This window comes from Neodiprion pinetum, chromosome 2 (genome assembly GCF_021155775.2).
Source record: "Neodiprion pinetum isolate iyNeoPine1 chromosome 2, iyNeoPine1.2, whole genome shotgun sequence".
Lineage (NCBI taxonomy): Eukaryota > Metazoa > Arthropoda > Insecta > Hymenoptera > Diprionidae > Neodiprion > Neodiprion pinetum.
Genome location: NC_060233.1, coordinates 4,233,779 through 4,255,582, shown reverse-complemented (window position 1 = coordinate 4,255,582; position 21,804 = coordinate 4,233,779). Strand labels below are relative to the sequence as shown.

Below are 21,804 nucleotides of genomic sequence, written 5' to 3'. Positions count from 1 at the left end.
GGGACACGAGGTGTAGAATTTCGAAGTAGCGAGCAGTCGTCTCGTCTGAAAATGTTATATTACGTGAATAGGATGAGGTTTCGAATTTCGATACAGGTATCATCGCGTCGGATTAACGGATGCTCGGTGATATTGTTACTGCACGTACGTAGATTGAGAAAAATTTCATTTGTTACAGTAACTTGAAAAATTCGGTAAAACGGGTATCGTTAAAAAAACTGTTTGAATATCGTTGGAATGACGAAAAACGAGGTACGCCTAACCATTTTGCGCTATCGTCGATACTTTTTTGGTTATCGCAACGCTGAATCAGTTTCTTCGGTTTACCCTACTTTTTTAGTTAAACAAGGCTTCAACGTCAATTTATCGTTGCACGAGCGTTAAATTTTCGCAACAGTAGCAAGAAAATATAGCACCGGTGATCGTAATGAGAAAGAATAGTAACGTATACTGGAAAGCTAATTTTCATTTTCTACCTAGAACTGTATTTTTCGATTGTGACAAAAAATGAAAATAGTTAAGGACTGAGCGGTAATCGGTACTAAAATTTTTTCTCACGATCGGTGTAATAACAGAAATCATGACGCGCAAGTGCAACAAAACTGCGATGTAGTCACAGGATTGAAAAACCCGACAATTGCGAGAAACTGCATCGAATTCACGTAGAAGAAAAAACAATTCGATGGCTGAATGAAATTTAAAATAGAAAGGAAAATAAGAAATCGTTGCGTCTTTGCCGATTATATTCTTATCGTCGTTGTTTCAATTTTTCTTTTCTCTTCTTTTTCTTTTATTCGTGTATTACAGACGTAACGGTTGCGTAAGATAGACGATGAAATAAGTGCGATTGCCTTGTGCAAGCATGCGTGCGTGCATACCGCGTGCAATTATGATAATGGCGTTATTATCATTGTCGTTATTATTATTCGCGTAACATCCGAGTTAAGTATGTATCTATAATAATATCAGGCTTCCTAATAAATCTTTCAGCCGAGTTTTATAACTTTTTTTCCTCCTAATACCGTAACACATATTAAATTAACTATGAAATTTTCAGAATATTTACGTATAATCATCTGTTGTTGCTAATGATAATTAACTATCGATATCCGTGCATGAAATTTTTACGTCAATGAGCTTTTATGTTCATTCTTTATGTCAGAAATGTAAGCCAATAATTATATATATTTTCATTTTTCATATTCATCTTTTGATCTTATGAAATCTCCATCTTCTAATATTCATTGTCAATTCAGTGTCAAAGATTTTTTATACCTTATAAGATGTCCTGATTTTTTTCAGATTTTAGAAAGTCAGGTTTTTTTTTTTATTCCAGCTTCTAAATCATACGTCAGAAAATTTTTTAAAAAATTGCTCTTGCGTTTCTCGTCGTGTACTTTCATAAAAAAAAAAAAAAAAACAAAAATCACGAAGCCAATCCGATAAATCGACGTAGAATCTTGATCGAGATGTCACGGAATGCCCTACATATAAATGAATTCTCGAAATATAACGCGACACGAGTTGAGCAAAAACAAAAAAATAGAGAAAGAAATATCTCGTTAACGAATATTGCGTTCATCCGACAGAATCTCCGAATTATGTCGTTCCCGAGATTTTAATCAAAAAGCCTTAAAAAGTAGCACCCAACTCGCCTCTCTTCTTCTTCTCTCTCTTTCCCTCACACTCTCTACACGTATTTCTCTATTTCTGTCTAGTTTAAGCAACGGTGTAATGCGCAGCACGTTTTACGGTATATTTTTTCACCGAATCACTGCACCGCAGCCATGTTGTAAACGCAAAAGAACAAGTTTATTACACGCGTCGTATGTGAGTGGTGGTGTGAAAATAAGAAAAAAAAACAAATAAAAATAAAATGAGAGGAAGTGTCGTCGGAGCTAACACAAATGACACAAAGAAAAAAAAAACCCCATAAAAAATCGAACCTCTTTACGGCATTTCGAAATAAATTTTCTCTAAAATACTGAGAGAAATTTTCAGTTCCGGTCACCGCTCGGTCCTTAACTATTTTCATTTTTTACCACAATCGAAAAATATAGTATATATATATATATTATACATAGGCGTACCTCGTTTTTCGTTTTAATTCCAACAATATTCAAACAGTTTTCTTTACCGATATCTGTTTTACTCAATTTTTCTCAATGAAGTGACGCGTTAAACGCATTATTTTTCCATGCTCAATGTACATCTCACGATAAGTATTATATTTTAATTGATCGTTGAGTCCGCAGAGAAGGTCTTTGTCGCGTAGATTCGTCGCGTTAATTATCGCATGTATACCGTATGTACCTAAAACATATATACACGCTAGTTGCTCATGCATATATTCATTTACACGAGTAGAACTTTGACTACGTAACGGCAATCCCCGACCATGACTTCATCCTCGAATTTTTTCCCGTCAAATGTGTGTATACATACATATATATATATATATATATATATACCTAAATACACTACTGTGCAGGCATGCAAAGCTTTAATTAAGTACATAAGCCGTAAACGAAGAGGCGAGTTTCACTACATATTTCAAGTTCAAGTGCCTCAAGTGCAGTGCAGTGCCTGTTTACTTTCAAGTTTATTGCATTTTTTTAAGAACTCCGTAAGAATGCACTGGGACATGTAAAACAATCATAGCTGCGCGATCATATCGCAGTGCGTTGAATTAAATAATAAGGTATGAATAAATGATTAGATTAAAGGTGCGGGGTTGAAATTCGGGGTTTCGAAAAGATCCGAAAGCGTCGAATTCGATTTGAAGAAGACAAAAGAGAAGAAGATAAAAAAAAAAACATTTGTTAAAACGGTACAAACATAGCGTGCGGTTCTCCTAATTAAACAATTATTATACTTGGCGTTGCAGTTTCACGTAAAGTTGCATTATTATGATAACGAGTTGTATAAATATTGTCTATTTATACACAATTATAATATGTTTTATACAGAACATGGCTGCGACTTAACGTTCGTCGTTACATTTATAACGTAAAAGAAAAAATTTGCAACGCTACAGCGTCGCGCTTCGCTTTGCTTTGCGAAATATTCCAAGAAGAACTCTGCTCGGATATAATATCTGCACGATCTGCGAAATGAGAAATTAGCGATGCCTCGTTGCTGCGAAACGTTGAATTAACTAACTAACTGACGAACGAACGAACGAATGAATGGCGCGTCTATTTTCTCCGTAAAAAATGGACAAAATCGCTTGTTTTAGTTCAAATTCAATAACCACTTGATGCACTGAGAGAAATTTTTAGTTCCGGTTACCGCTCAGTCCTTAAATATTTTCATTGTTTACCAGAATCGAAAAATATAGTTCTAGGTAGAAAATGAAAATTAGTTATCTAGTATCCGTTACTATTCTTTCTCACTACGATCACTGTTGCTATATTTTCTTGCAACTGTTGCGAAAATTTAACAACAATATTCGAACAGTTTTTTTTTTAACGATACCTGTTTTACTCAATTTTTCTAGTTACTGTAACAAATGAAATTTTTCTCAGCGTGACCATTTTCTTTTATCGCAAAATATGTTACATCAAACCGCATAAAATATGCCTCGTACAACGATTTAAATCCGGTTTTACATATACTGTTAAAAAAAATTTGTCTCTGAGTGTAATTATTTACCATAAATATATGATCGAAGCTACGAAATGTGATTTATAGATTTCCTAATTTCGAATCGATCGGCCTGTGCTCGTTAAAAGGCTGTAGTTATTTACAACCAAACGATCGCTTCGTCTCATATTACAACTGGTTCGCAAATTAATGTATATACAAACACCAAGATTGCTATAAAAATAATAAACACGGATAATAAGTGTGTGAAATTTTTCCAATCTTCGCAATTAAGTTCGATCGAGAATAATTACGATAAATTCTTTGAGATTTTAAAGTTCCTCGACGTCATCGCGAAGCTTGATGTTTATCAATTCAATGTTACACATTACTGATTTATATTTCAACGTTATTCGTAGGCAAAAAAATCCATATTCTCGAATATTTAGTGAGATTCATCTTCTATTCAGTGAAAACTAAAAAATCATAAATGGAGAATTCCATGAGAAACGTGTGCTTTGTTAATTCGTAATTTGTTTTTTTTTTTTTTCAACATCACAAATGATCAAATTAAGTAAATGGGTTATTCCATTACAGTGCTGACTCTAAACGAATCTAGTGTTTTGTTTGAAATTTTGTTTTCAAATTATGTCTGATTGGAAAAATGATTTTTCATTTGTTTTTTATTCACTGAAACTAAGATAAATCTCGCTGAACATTCGAGACTATGGATTTTTTTTTTACTACAAACAACTTCGAAATAAGATTCAGTGCAAAATATAGTGAATGAGAATGTTTTTGAATAATTTGAACGGGCTCCATCGTGAATTTTTATTTATTTTTTTTTTTTCATTTTATTTTTGTTTTCACCCCATATAAGAACCATTCTAATACATATACACGTATTGACACGAATGATGACAATCATTATAATATACCTGTCAATGGAATGGCAATTTAATGGTAATATTTTCATCGCGTCACGCATCCGCTGACATTATATATTAGGCGTTATACTTTTATACTCATTGTCAATGATGGCCAACTGCGACACGAACGTCTGTTTAACAAAGTGTAATATACCTATGATCGGTGTGTAACAATCTGTCGCTAATTCGAGGGGCATTGTCAAGAACGAGAGATGATGGTCTGTGATAAAAACCGTCCAACGATACGTCTTGGAGTTTTACAAAAGAATCAAAATCAGTTACAATTTGAATTACATCGATCGAAAATTCGTAAAGAACAATACTTCATCACGATCGTGTAATATTTGGTAATAATTGAATTATTATTGAAATAAAATGATACAAGTCAATATTTAATGCTGAGTTATATTTTTAACGATTCATTTTTATAATATTTCTGCTGCAATGACTGAATTTTTTTTTTTCTCTTTTTACTTTTAATTTTTATCTGTACACCCGAGTTCTTGAATCAAAATTTGAGTATCAACGTATAATAATTCGGAACGCGAAGCAAAGAGCTTTGAAAAGAAACGGAAAAGAGTAATCTTGTTCTATTTTATGACTATCGTTATTGTTTTTTTTTTTATTTTTTGTTTTTTTATACTCTTCGTCTCCATTAGTTTCGTGCAGCTGAAAAAGCACCCGCGGTTTAAATTGCAAAATTGGCCCATTTGCATAACTTTGACATAATCGCGACACAGTCGGTTGTAATTCGAATTAAACTAACTATATACGGGGCATTCCATGCCAACTCACCGAGCTTGTTTCGTATTCCATTATAATTTGAAACCTTAATTCGTGTATAAATATTAATTTTTTTTTTTTTTTTTGAATATACTCATCGCCTATTATTATTCATCTTTACGGGAATTCCGCGAAGAAACGCCCAAAAAAAAAAAAAATAATAAAAAATGGTACAACTTGCGTTGAAATGATTGAAATAAAATGTTTCAATTCCTCTGAAAGAATATAAAAAAAAACCAGAGTCATGCTCCCGTCCTGGACTTGAAATTATCTTTTCACATCGAGGAATGTCTGTCAATTTTTCGTGAAAAAATGGCATTTTTGAAACAGCTTAAATAACCAATAAAAAGAAAATTCGTGGTTTTTTGGAGGAAGGTCGATTATATAAAAAATGAATCGGAAAAGTATAAATTGATCGAGGTCACGGGCCCGGTGAGTTGGCACGGAATGCCCCATACACGCGTACGAAAATCTGCCCTAAGGTTTACCGGGTGATAAATGATAAGTGTACAATTAATGCAGCGTAAAAAATTCATCGATTTACGGTACAATTAATTAATAACGTAGAAGTTGGATCCTGTCTATATCTCGGTCAATTGAATCGAGACACCCTTTACATATAACATATGAACACTGCATAATATGCATCACCTTTCTTTGTACTATATATAAATCGTACAGATGCATCCTGCATCCGGTGAATGCCACGGATTGTGCGCAAGCATACAGTGTATACATACATACATATAAATGTACATACATATGTGTGTGTGTGTCTGTGCGTGTATTTAAATGGTGGCATTGAACCCCGATCCATTGATAATTTCCATTTCATCGAGCATCATAGCCGCATGCGTAATTAAAGTAGACGCACGATGTTAATTGAATACAAACGAGTCAGTTTCGGCGCGGAAAAGGAAATCGATTTGAAAAATGAGAAGAAAGAGAAAATAAAAAAAAAAAAACAACGAAAAACAAAAGAAAAGTAAAGACGGTGAGAAAAGAATTGTATTTTTCGGCCATACAATATCGCACGAAAATATACAGCCTGTATGTTTATTACGCTAGTCTTGTAAATCTGTAATAATTTCGAAATCGTAGCTCTGTACGATAAAAATAATCTTCTAGTAAATAATCTATTTCGTATTACCACGCGAATCAGTTATTTATATGTCAAGGTTGGCGATTGGCATTCGTAAAAAAAAACAAAAAAAAAAAAAAAACAATCTGTTTACGCGACTGTTGTAATCGGTAATTTTTATGACCCGGGCAATGAGAAAAGAAAAACGCAGGAAATAAAGATCGTAACAGCCAACACAGCGTACCCGTGTAATTATCCATCATTTTCATTATTACACACACGTCTATATGCAGTTATAACACATTATAGATGCGCACAAATAGAATAGAATAGAATAGAATGGGATGTGTAATTTTCTCGACTATAAAACGGGGGAGAGGAAAATTACGGACGAGGTTACCGATTGCAGCTCTATATACATATACATATACACAAATGTGTAAACGACAGAAGAGGAGGGAAGATACGAAAGAGCACCGGAAACGCCGAGCGTAAAATGTAAAAATTACAAAAAGAATATATGGAAAAAAAAAGGCACGATGCAGACTCACCGTGACGAAGCACCGTATCCTGAATCGGTGAACAACAGCGGGATATAAAAACTAGTGGTTAAGAGAGACGCTCGATAAAAATATTTGGTGTTAGAAGTTTGACGCACATTTATCGATAGGTGCAATATTCGAGATGAAAGAAAGATTTTCGAAATCATAGAAACAAGCGAGATTAGAAGAATTTTGTCACACGTCGATTCGTTCCAAAATTTTTTCACTTTTCTTTTTTTTTAGTATAGTTCCTAATTTATAATCTCGAGATCTGTACGAAAATGGAAATAAATGAATATTATATTCTGGAATTGAGACGAGAATGATGTAGATAGAAATAGAAAAAAAAATAAGAAAGGAATTCAATTATTGACGTGTTGTTTCATGTTTGAATGACCTGATATTATGATATGTGTATGAATTATACAGGATACGAGATGGAATAAATATAGTCGCCTATTCCATTTTCACATCTTTACGGCGCTAAGTTGCGTTTCGTTGAGTTCGCGTCACTAAAGTCTTAGACTATCTACTGGAGTGTTACACCGCTCTGAATCGAAAACGTTATCTCCACGTGTTTGTAAGTTTTCTTTTTTTTTTCCTTTCTACAGTTGTAAATTCAAACGTTGAAACAAACTTACTTGCTACTTTCATATTCGATTTACAAGAGAATAAAACAGCGTGTTTCATAATCTGAGATATAATTTAAATTTTTATACGACTAATATATCAATTTGTCGCAGGTACAGAAAAATAAATGAAGAAGAGAACGAATATCAACAATCAACAATCAACAATCAAACAATAAACAATCAACCAAAACCATGAAACAATTAAATATCACAGATGGTAACAGCGCTTAATTACTCCGGCAAAAAATTACCGAACATTTTCACCCCGAACAGAAAAAAAAAAAATAAAAAATAAAAAAACCTTGGAAAATAAGTATTTTTAAAACACGACTTCGGAGGAAATGTTCTCGTTAAATAATTACTTTCATAATGTTTGAATGACAAAATTTGAACGATTTATTAATTTTCAAATAATTGCTATAATCGCATATTGCAACGATAAAATATCGCAGGTTTGAAAAATTAATTTCATCAGATTAGATTAAATTAAATTAAATCAAAATATACGAAATTGATGATTAAATATGTGATTTTGACGATTCGATGATAATCTGGGTGAAGATATAAAATTCGAAGTATGGTAATAATTGCTGGCAATATTTTGTCAGGATTAATTAAATGCTGTAACCATCAATTATTAGAAAAGAAGAAAACGCCACTGATTGATAACCTAAATGATAATGATGAAAAAAAGACGAATAACATCACTCACGTGTCATCCTGAAGTCTGTTGTCGGTTGCATTGACCTGATTGGAAGTCAGCGGTGCAGTCAACTGCCTGACAAGTTCGTCCCGTTCCTTTTCCTTGAGCTGTATGGTTTCCTGTAGCCTCTGTTTCTGCTTCTGAAACTCTTTGAACAAGTCGCCGTTAAAGCTGGGTTCAAGAATCTCGCCATCGGGTCCAACGAGGGCGGCAACACCGACGGGTAAAGTTGGTTCAGGAATTTTCTGTTGCACCCCGGGTGGTTTATCCGCTAGTGAATCCCTCCGCGAACTTCTGGCAGTCGATGGAGCCGGAGATTCACGACCCGCCATCCGCCTTTCGGGGGTTGAAGCCGCCGAAGGATCGGCTCTGATCCCTGATCAAGAGAGAAGGATAGAAAGATGTCACGGTGTCCGTTAAAAGATCCGCAACAAGTTCAAAGACATTTTCAGGTTATTCAAGGACGTTCGGGAAACATGAAAATACACGAATGCAAAACGAAAAATGAGATTCGAGGCGGGAATACAGTTTTTAAAAACAGTTGCTCAGTGAACACACACAATACTGTATACATCGTTTCGCAGGAAACATTGAAAATAGAATATATCTAGGTCTTTTTAAGAACGAGCAAAGTTCAAGAACAGTTCCAGGACCTCAAGGACTTCAAGGACCACTGGACGCCGTGGTCGTACAAATCGTAGAATGAAATTCACCGCTGCTAGAAGGAGGGAAAAAAGTTTCACCTCACCTTCGGGACTTTTCGACTGTCCCCTGGTCCTTGGAGGAGCTTTTGAAAGCGAAGCGACGTTGTTGGCAGCCTCCTGGATGGATGGTAGCTGTTGAAAGTCGGCGTAGCTCGAGCTTAGAAATACGTCACCCTCGTTCTCGAAGAGCCTGTCAACGCTAGTGTTCATAAGTTTGTTATTCTTAAAGCCTGTCAGATGAAAACTGGCGAAAGATGACCTCGACATTGGATTAATGTCACCAGTCGACATGGCCATCAGAGCAGCCGATGGTATGGGATTATTTTTAAGACCCGGACTCCGCGATCCGAGACCTTCGAGAGCGGGTACAAGACTCCTGGACATCATGTCGGCGGCTGAACGCGGCCTGGTGAACGGCATAGCGCTATGGGGAAAGGTCTTTGGCTTTATGGGGGTTATGAGCATGTGCTCGGTCCAAGACGTCTCGAGCGAGGGTCGTTCGAGACGTTCGACGTCGACGTTGAGGGTGCGTTGAGCGAAGGGAACGGCGAATGTCTCCGGAGGTATGCTCTGGAGCCATGAGAGGAGACTGAGATCGGAATCGCTGAATCCAACAGAGCCATCCAGCAACCTTGAGAAGTTCATCTCGACCTGCTCGCTCTCCTTCGACCCAGTGGCCTTAGCCTGGCAGTAATTGACGCACGACTCGTAAAGTATCCCCTTTATAACGAGTTGTATCATCCTGTCGTTTTTTGCCGATGTTACGACGCCGGTGTTGTCAGAAGACTTCCTGTCACCCGGCAGAAACTTCTCCACCAGCGGATACACCTCGCGAAAACACTGGACCCTAGCGTTGCTCGGATTCCAATCCTTGTACTGAAGGTGGTCCGTCAACCTTGGAAGCGTCAGGAGCAGACATAGGCTCGAGTACTCGTCCTTGGAGGGCGCGACCTTCTCGAGGTCACTCAGTACCTTGACCACCTCCTCGACCGCGTTGTCGACGCTACCGTTTGCGCCCACGATCACGTTTGCCTCGGACTTTATACAGAGCAGCTCCACGTACTTGTGACGCAGTATCGAATAGGTGAACTTCCGCATGTCGAAATCCGGCAGCGCCTCCAACGGCTGAATGAACTCCAGGACGTCATCCCACTGCCCGTCCAGTATCAGCTGGCGAAGGAACAGAACGTCGTCGCTGTACTGACCGTTTATCACACCGGTTTCACGCTCCAGCGACAACTGCGATATGTGCAGGTCTCGGCTGTGCAGAAACTCGAGGGTCAGTCTCACGACGTCCTCTTCACGTAGGGTCAGGTGCGCCGCCGGCATTACGTACCGAATGCGCAACCTGGAAATAGAAAAATAAGAAGAGTGTTACGCCCTGGAGTACCAAGAAAATTTTAAGAATCTTAATCAAATCGGTCGTTATTAACCCCATCAGTCGCAATGGGATGCTCAGGGTCGCAAACTGTTTGAACAAATTAAGCTAAACGTGATGTCGCAACAGATCCACTTTGTATTTTTGAAAGACTTCCTCCATGATGGCGATATCGATAACACCTTAGCCTGAAGGATGTCGTATTTTAACCTGAAGATCGTAGGCTGCAGTCCTGTCGAAACGTCGTTACAATAAATTACTCTTCTAATAATGACCTGACTTCGACGAAATCGTCCCGTTACTGAAAGGGTTAACCTCCACTTGAATCAATAATTGATCTCAAATGAATCCATATTGTCAGAAAATTTTAACCCTGAAGAAAAAATATCTCTATCGCAAATTTCGTCATGATATTCATTTAAAATTGGAGCAACTGCAATCGCACTTTCGCAATACGTTATTGATCATTCATGCAGGATGTATAATTGTATATATGTATAGTTTAACGTAAAATAAAACGCAAGGTCGTCGATTTAGACGATATAATAATGACGAAAGACTCACACACACGCGTATGAATTACTCCTTATTTCCAAGAAGGTCGACGTACTCAAAGCGATTTTTGAGCCGGCTCGTTCATCGCTGACGTAGCATTTCGTCACTCGCTTATCACCCGAGCCGACAGCCTGACATACATAAATTCATGAATTCCGCTCTAGAAATCTATATAGATCTACGATTCAAAGGATCCTAAATATGGTGCTATGTATGATTGGAGAGAGGAATTTTCATGTGTCGGTGAAAAAATTTATTACGTATTCCGGCAAATGTGGGATAAAAGCGATGTTTAAGGTTTGATAAATACTTGGAAGATTGAAAAAGGTATATCGGGAAGAATTTATACGCGCAGATTTGCTGGTCAAAAGGAAGAGCGAGTGATAATGCATTCGGAAGTTATTCCTTGGGAAGTATATTCTCTCTTTTCTCTCCTCGCGCAAATCCGCCACTCTATATTCTTCACGGATCCGTTTTATGTCAACTTGACGAGTTCCAAAATGTAGAAAAGACTGTCGTAACCCCGAATAAAACTTCCTACAGTGTGGAGGAATTTAGTACGCTGTTCGCCAACTTTCTCGGTCTGCGAACAAAAAGGGAAAACCAAATCCGCTGTCACAGACATAATAATCCAAGAAGTCTTGTCTGAATTTCGTTGTTTTCCCTGAAGAATAAGAATGTTGGTTTTCTTTCTTTAATATTGCCAATTTTGGCGCATAGAATATCGCTGAATTATACTTGCATCGTACCCAGTTATTATCGAGGCAACACGGTGGTGGGAAGAATCGTCATCATTTTCACTATTTACTCTATTGCACAACGTTGAAAAATTTGCTGCGTTCCTAAGTCAGCAGAATTCAACATATATAGGTAAGCCATGGCGGCTCTCGCCTAACTTGTTTCACTTTCAATCGCGGATTAGCGGAGTGCGGATGAAAATAATATGGAAACATTAGCATGGAGCTTTGTAAGTAGGAATTTAAAACCAAATTCAATTTAATACCATCGCGTCATCATTCAACTTCAACTCAAGTTTATCGTTCGTGTAATAAAATTTGTCGAAGATTATTATATCAATAAAAATCAAAAAACATTTGTTACCGTGACCACTCGACGAGCGATACAATTATAACGAAACGTATTCATCACAACTGTTCAATCAACAGAGTGTAAAAGACATCCGTTCGCAAAAATATAAAAACTATCAACTTGTTTCAGACTTTGATCACAGTAGCTCTGCTACTGGATCCAACATTCGCGGATGTCCTGGTACAACCGGGTTACGCTCAGCAGTCGGTAGCATCTTCGAAAAGCCAAGCGATCAACGGGGAGCAGAAGAACCAACAGATGACCGGCCAGTCTCAGTCCCAGCAGAACTACGCTGGAGCGCAACAGAATCTGTTGTTGCAACTGCTCCAGCACCAGCACATGCTTCAGCAACAGCACCTGAACAACATACATCAGTACGAACAGAAACAGCTGGTCCAGATGCAACGACAACAGCTCCAGCACCCAATGGTCCAACGGCAAAAGGCCACGAACAACGATCAGATAGTGGGCATGATGCCCTTCGGCCTATCGCCTATCCCCGGTCTTATTTCGGGATTAGGAGACATCGCGACGGGGAGACTTTTCTCCATGGGACCTATGGGACTGAACAGCTTCACGATGGGAGGACTGAGGCCTCCTTTGCTGATGAGCCCGCAACAAACACAGCAAATGGTGAGTTGGATTGGTAAGGGTGGTCATTCGGAACGGATGAATATAAGATTCGGATATTGGAGGTGTACTGATTCCATTTAAATTTCCACCAGGTAGGGAGCACGCAATTTCAAAAATCATCCAACGGACTGCAAGACCAGACACGGACCAAACGTGAAGTCAGGGATGGCGCAGGTGAATCGGGATCAAAAAGATACCGGCAGCCAAAGAATTCTCGGCAGCAGCTGGATGGCGTGGCCGCGAACTCGCCCGTAAAACTAAAGCCCGATACGACCGTCGTACCGCCTCAACAGAACCCTCAATCGCCCAGCAAGTCAAATGGTGAGTAGAAACGTCGATCGTACGAGCAGGTGAACGTGCATCACGACTGTGATAACGATAACATTCCATCTTTGTCAGATGATCACGTCGTCGGTGATAGCCGGAAAATCAATGACGACACTGTCGGGGGACCTTTGGACGATCTCATAGAAACTCTGAGAAGCAGCGGCCTGGCGAATCCTCTGATGGAGCTACTGAATGGAGGTGGATATATTCCGCAGTCGAATTTCCTCGGCAAATCATCATCCGGTGTACCCCAGTTCGAGGAACACGTCGTAGGCCAATCCCATCAACAGCAGCAACAGAGTGACCAGAATCCGCTGATGTCCATGCTTGGACGTCATCAGAATCCGCCTTATACATCCTACGGTTATCGCCACCCTCATCATGTGCCACCTCCTTACGGAATCCGTCCGACGAAGTATTACCCGTACAGAAACACGGCTTTGGGTTCTCCCTCGTCGCCGGTAAGTCTGACCTCGATACGACGGCAAAAGTAATTTCCAACCCCCTTCTATTACCGATAATCGGATTGTCATTTCAGATGAACGAGGGCGGTTCGACGCAGTTCCAAGGTGATCAAGGTCAAGGGTTCTGGACAGGTTCTTCACGTCAGATCCAGCCAGTAACCGGAAGCGGCAACATTCCTCAAGCCGGGGCTCCCGAGTCTCCAAAGTCGATCTCCAAAGCGCCGAACCCAGCGGCGAAGTTCGTAAGTGATCCGGTGATAAGGTACTCGGTGTCGCAAAAAAAGAACGAGGATCCAGTCGTCGTGTCTCCGAATCCAAACACGTCGAAGGCGACGCAGCCGGCTGAAACATCGAAGCCAATCGCCAGCGAATCACCGATGAATCCAACGCCGATCCAGAGCCAGACGTTGCTACCCGTGCACGGTGCAACCGGAAAGCCGCCAGTCATTGGAGCGCAATATCCGTTCAACATGGTCCCCCATAACATGGTCCAAATGATGGCACCGTACAATTCGATGATGCGAAGCATGTCGCCGTTGGTCGGAGCGGCGAATCCCACCGACCAGCTTTCTGGACTTTTGTACACCTTGGCCAACCAGCTGAGCGCGTTGGGTCGTGGCGGGGATCAGTACGGGATGAACGACAGGTTCCAAAATTACCGGGAGGCTAATTTCGGCCTAGGTGACTTGTTGGACAGAGGCTACGGAAGCTATCCTGGTCAAGGAAGCTACGGGACCATCTCCGGCATTGGATACAACGAGAGTCCTTACAGTACCACCAGTGGCTACGGTGACCCGTCTTTCCCGTATAATCAACAACCATTCATTTTCTGATCCGCTGGAGCGATTCACTGAGTATTAGTTCAGCTTGATATCAGGTCGTTTAAATTACTCATCATATATTATACAATGTGTAGTAACAGTGTTTTTAGAGTAGATTTTATTTATCGAATCACGTTTAATCCGTGTGTTTAACTTATCGGAGATTCCGTCCACATTTATATACCTAATCGTATAGCGTTTAGAATTTAATTTATCGCCGAAATTTTATAAGGCGTCTCATAACTTCCATCATATTTTTTATTACTATATATTATTTATGCTATTGTGTCGTCATCGTCTTTTTCTTTTTCTTTATCCGTGTGAATATTATATATATACGTATATGTATAACATATACTTTATTTGTAAACGACTGTATTGTCCTCTTTCAATAAATGGATTTTATTGTAGAAAAGTAACACGTGAAGGAATGTCTTTTCCGTAAAATTCCTTCCATTATACGTACAACAATATTAACAAGAACTTGAATCGTCATCGACTCCTTTTGTCCGACATTCCAAACGTCTCTTTTAGTTTATTGAACTGAAAAAAGTGCCCCGGGTTCATCGGTAAATGAACGTCGTTCCGTCCGGAAAAAGTACAAATCTAATCTTTCTCAATTTATCGCAAGCCCGAACCGACCTAACGTTAATCAAACGAATGAAGCAATTTATCGGAAAAGCTTCCCGCATCCTTCGCAAGAATTTGGAGTAAGTAAACGATGAAATTCGTTCGAGCTACCTGCAGGAGCAAATAATCCAGATCGAAATTCAATTTTCATACGCCTTCAAACTCCCCTAACGAATGTCAAACTATGGCTTTCGCACCGCGTGGGCGAAGATTTTAAATGAAGTAACGCTGCTAATGATGAATGCATCTATAGAAAAATGGGAACAACAGCTGCAGGCAAGTATATGCAGTTCATTAATTATTCGATGATTAGACGGGTCAACACGAATTTTGAGTCTTGGTTCTAGATGTCAAATTTTCATTTCTCCTACGTAACTAATAAGTGAAAAATTAGTTTTATTAGATAAATTTTGATCTTGTAGAGACCAGAACGATATTTCGGATTTTAAAAAAAAATTACCCATTTTTTCAAAAATTTGTCATACATTCGTCAAACCTCAAACGTAATCTCCCATCATGCTCTCATAATGTTGCCCCTGATAACGTTAATAACAATAAAGTTCATCACAACTTGGTGAAAACATTTTCCTTTTTCCTCCTCATAGGAACCCATATTACCTATCAACCAAAAACTTCAAGACTTATTTATCAACGTAAAAAAGACAAAAACAAACTTTATAACTAATAAACAAAGGTGTTGGTTATTATTCTGGTTAGACTCTCTGAGGAAGATAAGTCACAATTCAGAATCAATAAAAGAAAAAACCAATTGAAAAATGCCGATGAGGAAAAAAGTAGAAAATCACCTAATATAGGTGGAAGGTAACTAATAGATTTTCTGTTTTGAATGTAAGTTACTAGATGGCGCCACCATTCGCCACGGAGACTGTGATCAGCGAGTCGGCAAAGCCGATCCATTCTTTATCTCCTTGATTTTATTTACTGCGACAGGTTGCACACCGACGTAACAAGGATTGCCTGATTCAAGGAAAAACGTCACTGACCATCGATTATTTCAAAGAGCCGGTTTCGAACGTCAGTCATGACCTTCTAATTATTATAATGATGAGAGAAATTTCTAACGTATACGGTAAAATGGATTCAATGGTGATGATGATGTTGATGTTGATGATGATGATGATCATGATAATAATAATGACAACAAGACAGATGACGATCGATTGAAACGGGAAAATCAAATTCGAATCGTCCGTATGAACGGGTATGGAATATGAATTTTTCTCTTCGCTTCGTTCAACGCGAGTCGTAAGCCAGATTCGACTGCGGTTAACGATGTGGAAACACACCGCCAGACTTGACAAATTTCCCCCTCGTGACTCGGTTAGAATTTTTCTTTTCGCTACCGATTCAGGCATAAAGTTGCACACGCTTCAGGTTGGACATCTGCAGGGGAGAAAATTGCTGCCCTATACCAATTCGTCGAATCGTTAAGCAACTTGCTACAGGGAATAAAATGAATAACTTCTCAGTAATTATTTGCCTGTAAGAGGCGTAGAATATCAGAATTTGATATTGAGGGAAGAGTTTTAGACGGAAAAAAGGTTAAGAAGCAAGCCAACGATTTTGATCAGAGCTAAAAATGAACTCAGAGTTCACATGTAGAAGAATTCCGAATTCAATACACGCTTGCAGAATTGCAGGATTGGATTGCAGCCCGAGATCGAATATAGTCGGCATCGCGGTTCGATCGAGGTGATTGGCCTCCATGTAAAGTGATAAATCACCGTTCAAGGCCATTTCGATCGGGCGAACCTCTCGGAATAGGGTTTAGTTTCCTGATTTTGCTATTTGCGCCGCGTATATACCGTTAACCTGGTTCCAAAAAGCGCGGGCATTCGATCCGTGCGACAAACCATCTGACACCTTTCACCTCTCGATCTCCCGGCATTTCAAGATCACGGTTATAGTCCGTCGGAAGAGGTCTGATTCTGAATTAAACATATTCGAGATATAGCTGCATTTTTATGTATTATTTCCACCCTCAGGATTACAAATCTGAAGGAAATTTCTGAGTTGCGTAGCCGGCGTTTCGAGAAATAAGCAAAATTTGACGTTTTCTTGCTTTTTCCTAAAAAACTGATATCGGTAGATGAAAAATGACTTGACCATCGTGTAGAGCGGAAAATGCTACATCGAATTATACCCTCATAAGTCGGAAACGGAGTCGGATTAACAAATTAATAAAAAGGAAATTCTACTTATCGACGGCGTCTAGGGAATTTTCGTGAAATAATTTCTCTTTCCGTAATTTGTTAATCCAACTCCGTTTCCGACATATGAGGACACAACTCGATGTAGAATTTTCCGCTCTACACGATGGTCAAGTCATTGTTCATCTACCGATATCAGTTTTCTAGGAAAACGGAAAAAACGTCATATTTTGCCGTTTCCTCGAAACGCCGGATACGCGGATCAAAAATAATTTCAGATTTGATAACCTGAGGGTCGAAAAACCCTATAAACAAAAATGCAGCCGTATCACGAATATTTTTAATTCAGACCTATTTTTATTGGACTACAACCGAACACTTTTCACTAATCCTAGTCGCAAGACCAAATCAGCGTTGAAAGAAACAAACGTGTGAAGAGAAAAAAAAAAAAAAAACACAAGAGTACACATGAAAGAAAAGAATAAGATGACCGAAGGAAAAAGACACTCGAGTTGTTACTCGTAGTACGTACTCTAGCGGTCAGATGTCAAGACAAGGTCGTACTAACTGGTTTTCAATTGCCGCGTTTAGCATCGTGATTTGACATACGGTGACTGAATTTTAAGCACGCGAATTACTAGAGAGGATGGTTATAGAATTTTTTATACGGGCGCAGAGACACCAGAGGTATAAAAACATTCAAAACTCTTGTCACGATTCGACAACTTTTAAATCTTTCGTTAAAAATGTTGAAATTAACGTTTGCTCATCGACCCATTTATACCTACAATACATAATTAATGACGATTACGGGAGTTTTTCATTATACATATTTTACACCTGGTATCGTGTAGGTTTTAATCATCACCAGCAGCAATTCTACCAACATCGACGAGCTAAGGAAGCCAGATTTCAACTATCGGAATGAGATTATGCGCCTGACGTAGTTATACTATAAAAGCGGCGGATCAAGTTTCGTCAAGTTACACTATGCTCAAAAAAAAAGAAAAAAAAAAAAAGGAAACCGAAGTTGGAATGTTTTCCAGAAGAAAAGGTTGAGACGATTTTTTCCAATTTTCGAAATGAAGCATATTAAAATCGAAAATTTTCACCTCACACTATGTAATCTAAATTGATAATACGCAACGTTTACAATTTACAATTAGATAAAATTTTTGCGTTGGAATTCCAGAGGAAGTTTAAGCGACAAATTCACGGGTATTTTATAAACTTGAAAAGCGGAATGATCCGACAGCCTGATTCTTGTTTTCTGTACAGTAAGAAAAAGTCTGAAAACCCTTCGGACGTTTTTATTTTTTCCTTCTCGCGACGACGAAGAGCAAAGGAGCCATTAACTCCGGTAATGAAAGCATTCACGAACCGTCTTAAGAATCGCGAGATACATTCACGAGGTATATATACATAAGTTTGCTCAAGGATGATGAATCTTAGGGAAAAAAAGCTCCCTCGCCGCTTTAATTTTGCTTTTTTTGATTTTCCGCGCAGCTGCATTTATCGAGATAAAAATCTCTCGGTGCATGACTTGAGTTAAAAGCAGAAGCGGTAAGAAAAATTCATCCGACGGAATTCGCTTTTAATCCGTGAAACGCATTAAGGCGTGACGACTCGTGTTTCATCACTGTTTCTCATTTATTTCTTTACTCATTTATATTTCCGCTCGTCGTTTTCATTTCCTCCCGAAAAAAAAAAAAAAAAAAAAAAAAAAAAGTCTATCATACTACGAGGGCAGATTACCTCGGACAGAAAATGTCAGAGAAGCGAAAAAACAAACAAAAAACAGGCGGAATGTTTCGCTTTTCGTGTCGTCGTCGTCGTCGGCAGTTTTCTTCCTTCGACTGAGATTTTTGCCAAGCAGGCATTTCCGTTTCCGTTTCCTTTTTTTCTTTTTTTTTTTTTTTGCTTCTTGTTCTCTCGACGGTTTTCCGAATCGCCTCACAGGAAAAGATAAACGAAATTCGCGTGTGAGATGAATAGAAAGAAAATATTTCTTCGTTATCGTCGAAATATACGTGGGCGGAATGGTTCGGAGTTATATTTACCGAGACGGTAGATCCGTCAACGAAACCAGCGTAGTCTTTCTCTTTCTTTCCAACGAGGACGAGGGAAAACCCACTTTCGAAAATTGCCTTTCTCCGCAAAAAAAAAAATCGCTTCCGCAAATACAGGAACCGTGCCTATAGATATACATGGTTCACACCCTGCAGTTTCAAAACGATCTACAGGCATACGCAAGAATCATGCTGCAAGTGAAAAGAGAAGATGAAAATACACGAAAAGAATTGCGGTGTGGACCGAGCAACGTGATTTCCCCCTGCATCCAACAACACGATCCCAATTTCAATTCCAATTTCAATTTCAATTTCAACTCCAATATACACCGAGGTTTCAATTTCGATTTTCAACAAGCGGATATATGCGCGGCGTATGTTTTGCCAAGGCTGACTGTGTTATTCGTCAATCCCATCGCGCATGACGAATCTAACGATAACGAATCAAATTTCAAAAGCAATTATTTCATAACAATATTATACACGGTTTCAAACGCAAATTACACTGGTCGGTAAAAAAAAAAAAATCTATTTCCAACGTTATTTTTGCTTACAAATTATAATTAAACACTGATCATAGCAACAATATTTGTGTTAAAAAAACAAAACTTATGATGTTGGAAAGTTTAACCATTAAAATAGTCAGAAAATCCATCTACTAGTATAATTCTAGTTATTTTGTAGGTTCTTTCTACAAATTCGAACTATTTTTAGTATGTCCTAGTATTTAAATAGAAAGTGGTGTAAATTCAAAAATAATATATAACTAATTCCGAATTTTTAACGATAATAAACAAAAAAAAAATCACGTCACATCAGCAAAAAATGGAAAGCAGATATAAATTTGGCACACTAAAACCTTCGTATCTATATTTTATTATTTTTTATTTTTTTCATGGAAGAGGATTTCGTCGCAGACCTGTGTTACACAAATGGAAAACAGATCTTATTTTTCAAGGCACGTGTGAATGAATTTAACGGTACAAAAAAAAAAAAAAAAAAAGAAAGAAACCTACAGGTAACCACGTGTCGACTGATCTCTTATCTGCGGAAAAGGATTTGCATAAGGAGAAAATTAACGGTAGCTTTTGGACTGAGAAAAATATTTCATTCACTGTTAACAAACGTATATTTGAATATGGTGAAATAAAAGTGGCGTTATTTTTATCAAATTTTAAATGAGTCAAATACGAGTCGTTAACTGTTAATAAATTTCTATCGATCGAACAAAATATACGTTTTTTAACAGTAAATAAACAATTTTCTCATCGTCAGTGTGCATGTGTTAATTTCTCTTTCGCGCGAGCGAAATGAAACCTATACAAGTGTAACAATTACAATTTGAAAGAACTGACTGAAGGCAAATTTAAAATCTGCGGATGTGCGAAGGTGTACGAATTTTTATCGATTTAAAGCTGTTTTGACCACGCCTTCGTCATCGCGAAGAAGAATTACAAGATAAAGAATTGATTTAATAATCGAGGTCTTCTATTTGCTGTGACAGATGGAATTCTTGGCCTGCTCAACGGGCCACCCAAATCTATAATAAGACAAGCCGACAGAAAGAGGCGACCGAGATGCTGTGCAAAGTAAAAATTCAATCATCATTTGTTCAAGATTACAATAAAACAAGCGACAAAAGCTTACAGTACTAATGAAATACAATCCAGAAGTTCCGACGTACGAGCTAAAAGGATGAGAGACCGCATTAATTTCAATCAGTTTGATTCGCATCAAACTGACTCGACCACGGACGATTTACTCGACAAACCGACGCGATGTCATAAAAGTTGGCAAACGGTTTAATCAAGCTCCACATTGCTGAAACCATGTGACGCAAAATACTGCGCAAAACAGCTTCGCCTACGCGCAAATATACCTTACACATACGTATGTACACATGTTAAGTTGAGACGAGAGTATAGTACCAATATTATATACAGTAAATTCCTACAACCTAACTATACCGTCATGTTTATAGATCGGATCGCATCCGCGTGTTATTCGACTTAAAATCTCTTGTTCTAGTCCGGAGTAATTTGGCAAGTACGGTAAACCAGAGGATAAAAGTAAGCGAAGCTGAAGCTAACAGCCAAACGTTTTAAACTTTTTGGGAACGAAATAACGTGGGTCAGTTTTATCCTTATACTTCCATAAAAGTATCAGGGGTTCAGGGTGTGTCAAAAAATTTAAATTTCGGACTTCGCTAACTTATTCGAACGAACGTTGGAACGTTGGAACGTTTGACCGCTAAGTTTGGCTGCTGTCTTCAGCCTCGTCAAAATTAAACCCCAAAGTTTGTCAAACCGTTCCAATGCTTGCCCAACAAGTTTCCTTCTTTATGATGATAAAATTAGTAACGTTATGAAACAATGGCTAATTCGCACCTTTACACTGAGAAAATTTTCATTTCTTACAGTAACTAGAAAAATTTGGCAAACCGCGATAAACGAGACGTACTCTTATTTTGAAAAGCCAACTTCTTTTAAAAGTAATCCTAAAATCGTTCAATAACAATTTTTTCTTACGTTACTAACTTCAGCCTGATACCTGTATACATAAAATCTAAACACCTTCGAACAGTTAGCCAATCCAAACCCAATAACGCTCATTCAGCTCAGTCAGCCTATTCGATAGTGAATTACCACAGTGTGGGAAGTGCAGAGGCGATAGTTTTCAGCCTCCTTCCTCGCACCTTCCCACGCCAA

The 21,804-nt window shown here is 38.4% G+C and overlaps 2 protein-coding genes across 7 annotated transcripts in view; one reads left to right on the top strand and one right to left on the bottom strand.

Annotated features, from left to right (window-relative positions):
• The window catches only part of LOC124211042 (WD repeat-containing protein 47), a 105,000-nt gene that overhangs the window by 61,354 nt on the left and 21,842 nt on the right, over positions 1-21,804 (bottom strand). For all 5 annotated transcript variants that reach the window (XM_046609682.2, XM_046609680.1, XM_046609678.1 and 2 more), the window contains exons 2-3: positions 9,004-10,307; positions 8,265-8,631 (exon numbers count right to left, since the gene is read on the bottom strand). In XM_046609682.2, coding sequence (XP_046465638.1) covers positions 8,265-8,631; positions 9,004-10,288 — 1,652 coding nt within the window. In that variant the 5' untranslated portion in view covers positions 10,289-10,307. The remainder of the gene's footprint in view (positions 1-8,264; positions 8,632-9,003; positions 10,308-21,804) is intronic.
• Positions 11,788-14,614, top strand: LOC124211043 (probable basic-leucine zipper transcription factor N). Of its 2 annotated transcripts, none has more exons than XM_046609685.2 (5): positions 11,788-11,859; positions 12,111-12,614; positions 12,711-12,935; positions 13,014-13,402; positions 13,480-14,614. In XM_046609685.2, exons 1-5 carry the CDS (start codon positions 11,850-11,852, stop codon positions 14,236-14,238), a joined length of 1,887 nt encoding a protein of 628 aa, XP_046465641.1. In that variant the 5' UTR covers positions 11,788-11,849; the 3' UTR covers positions 14,239-14,614. The 2 variants fall into 2 exon arrangements, with proteins under 2 accessions (XP_046465641.1, XP_046465640.1); XM_046609684.2 differs by having other exon boundaries at positions 12,707-12,935.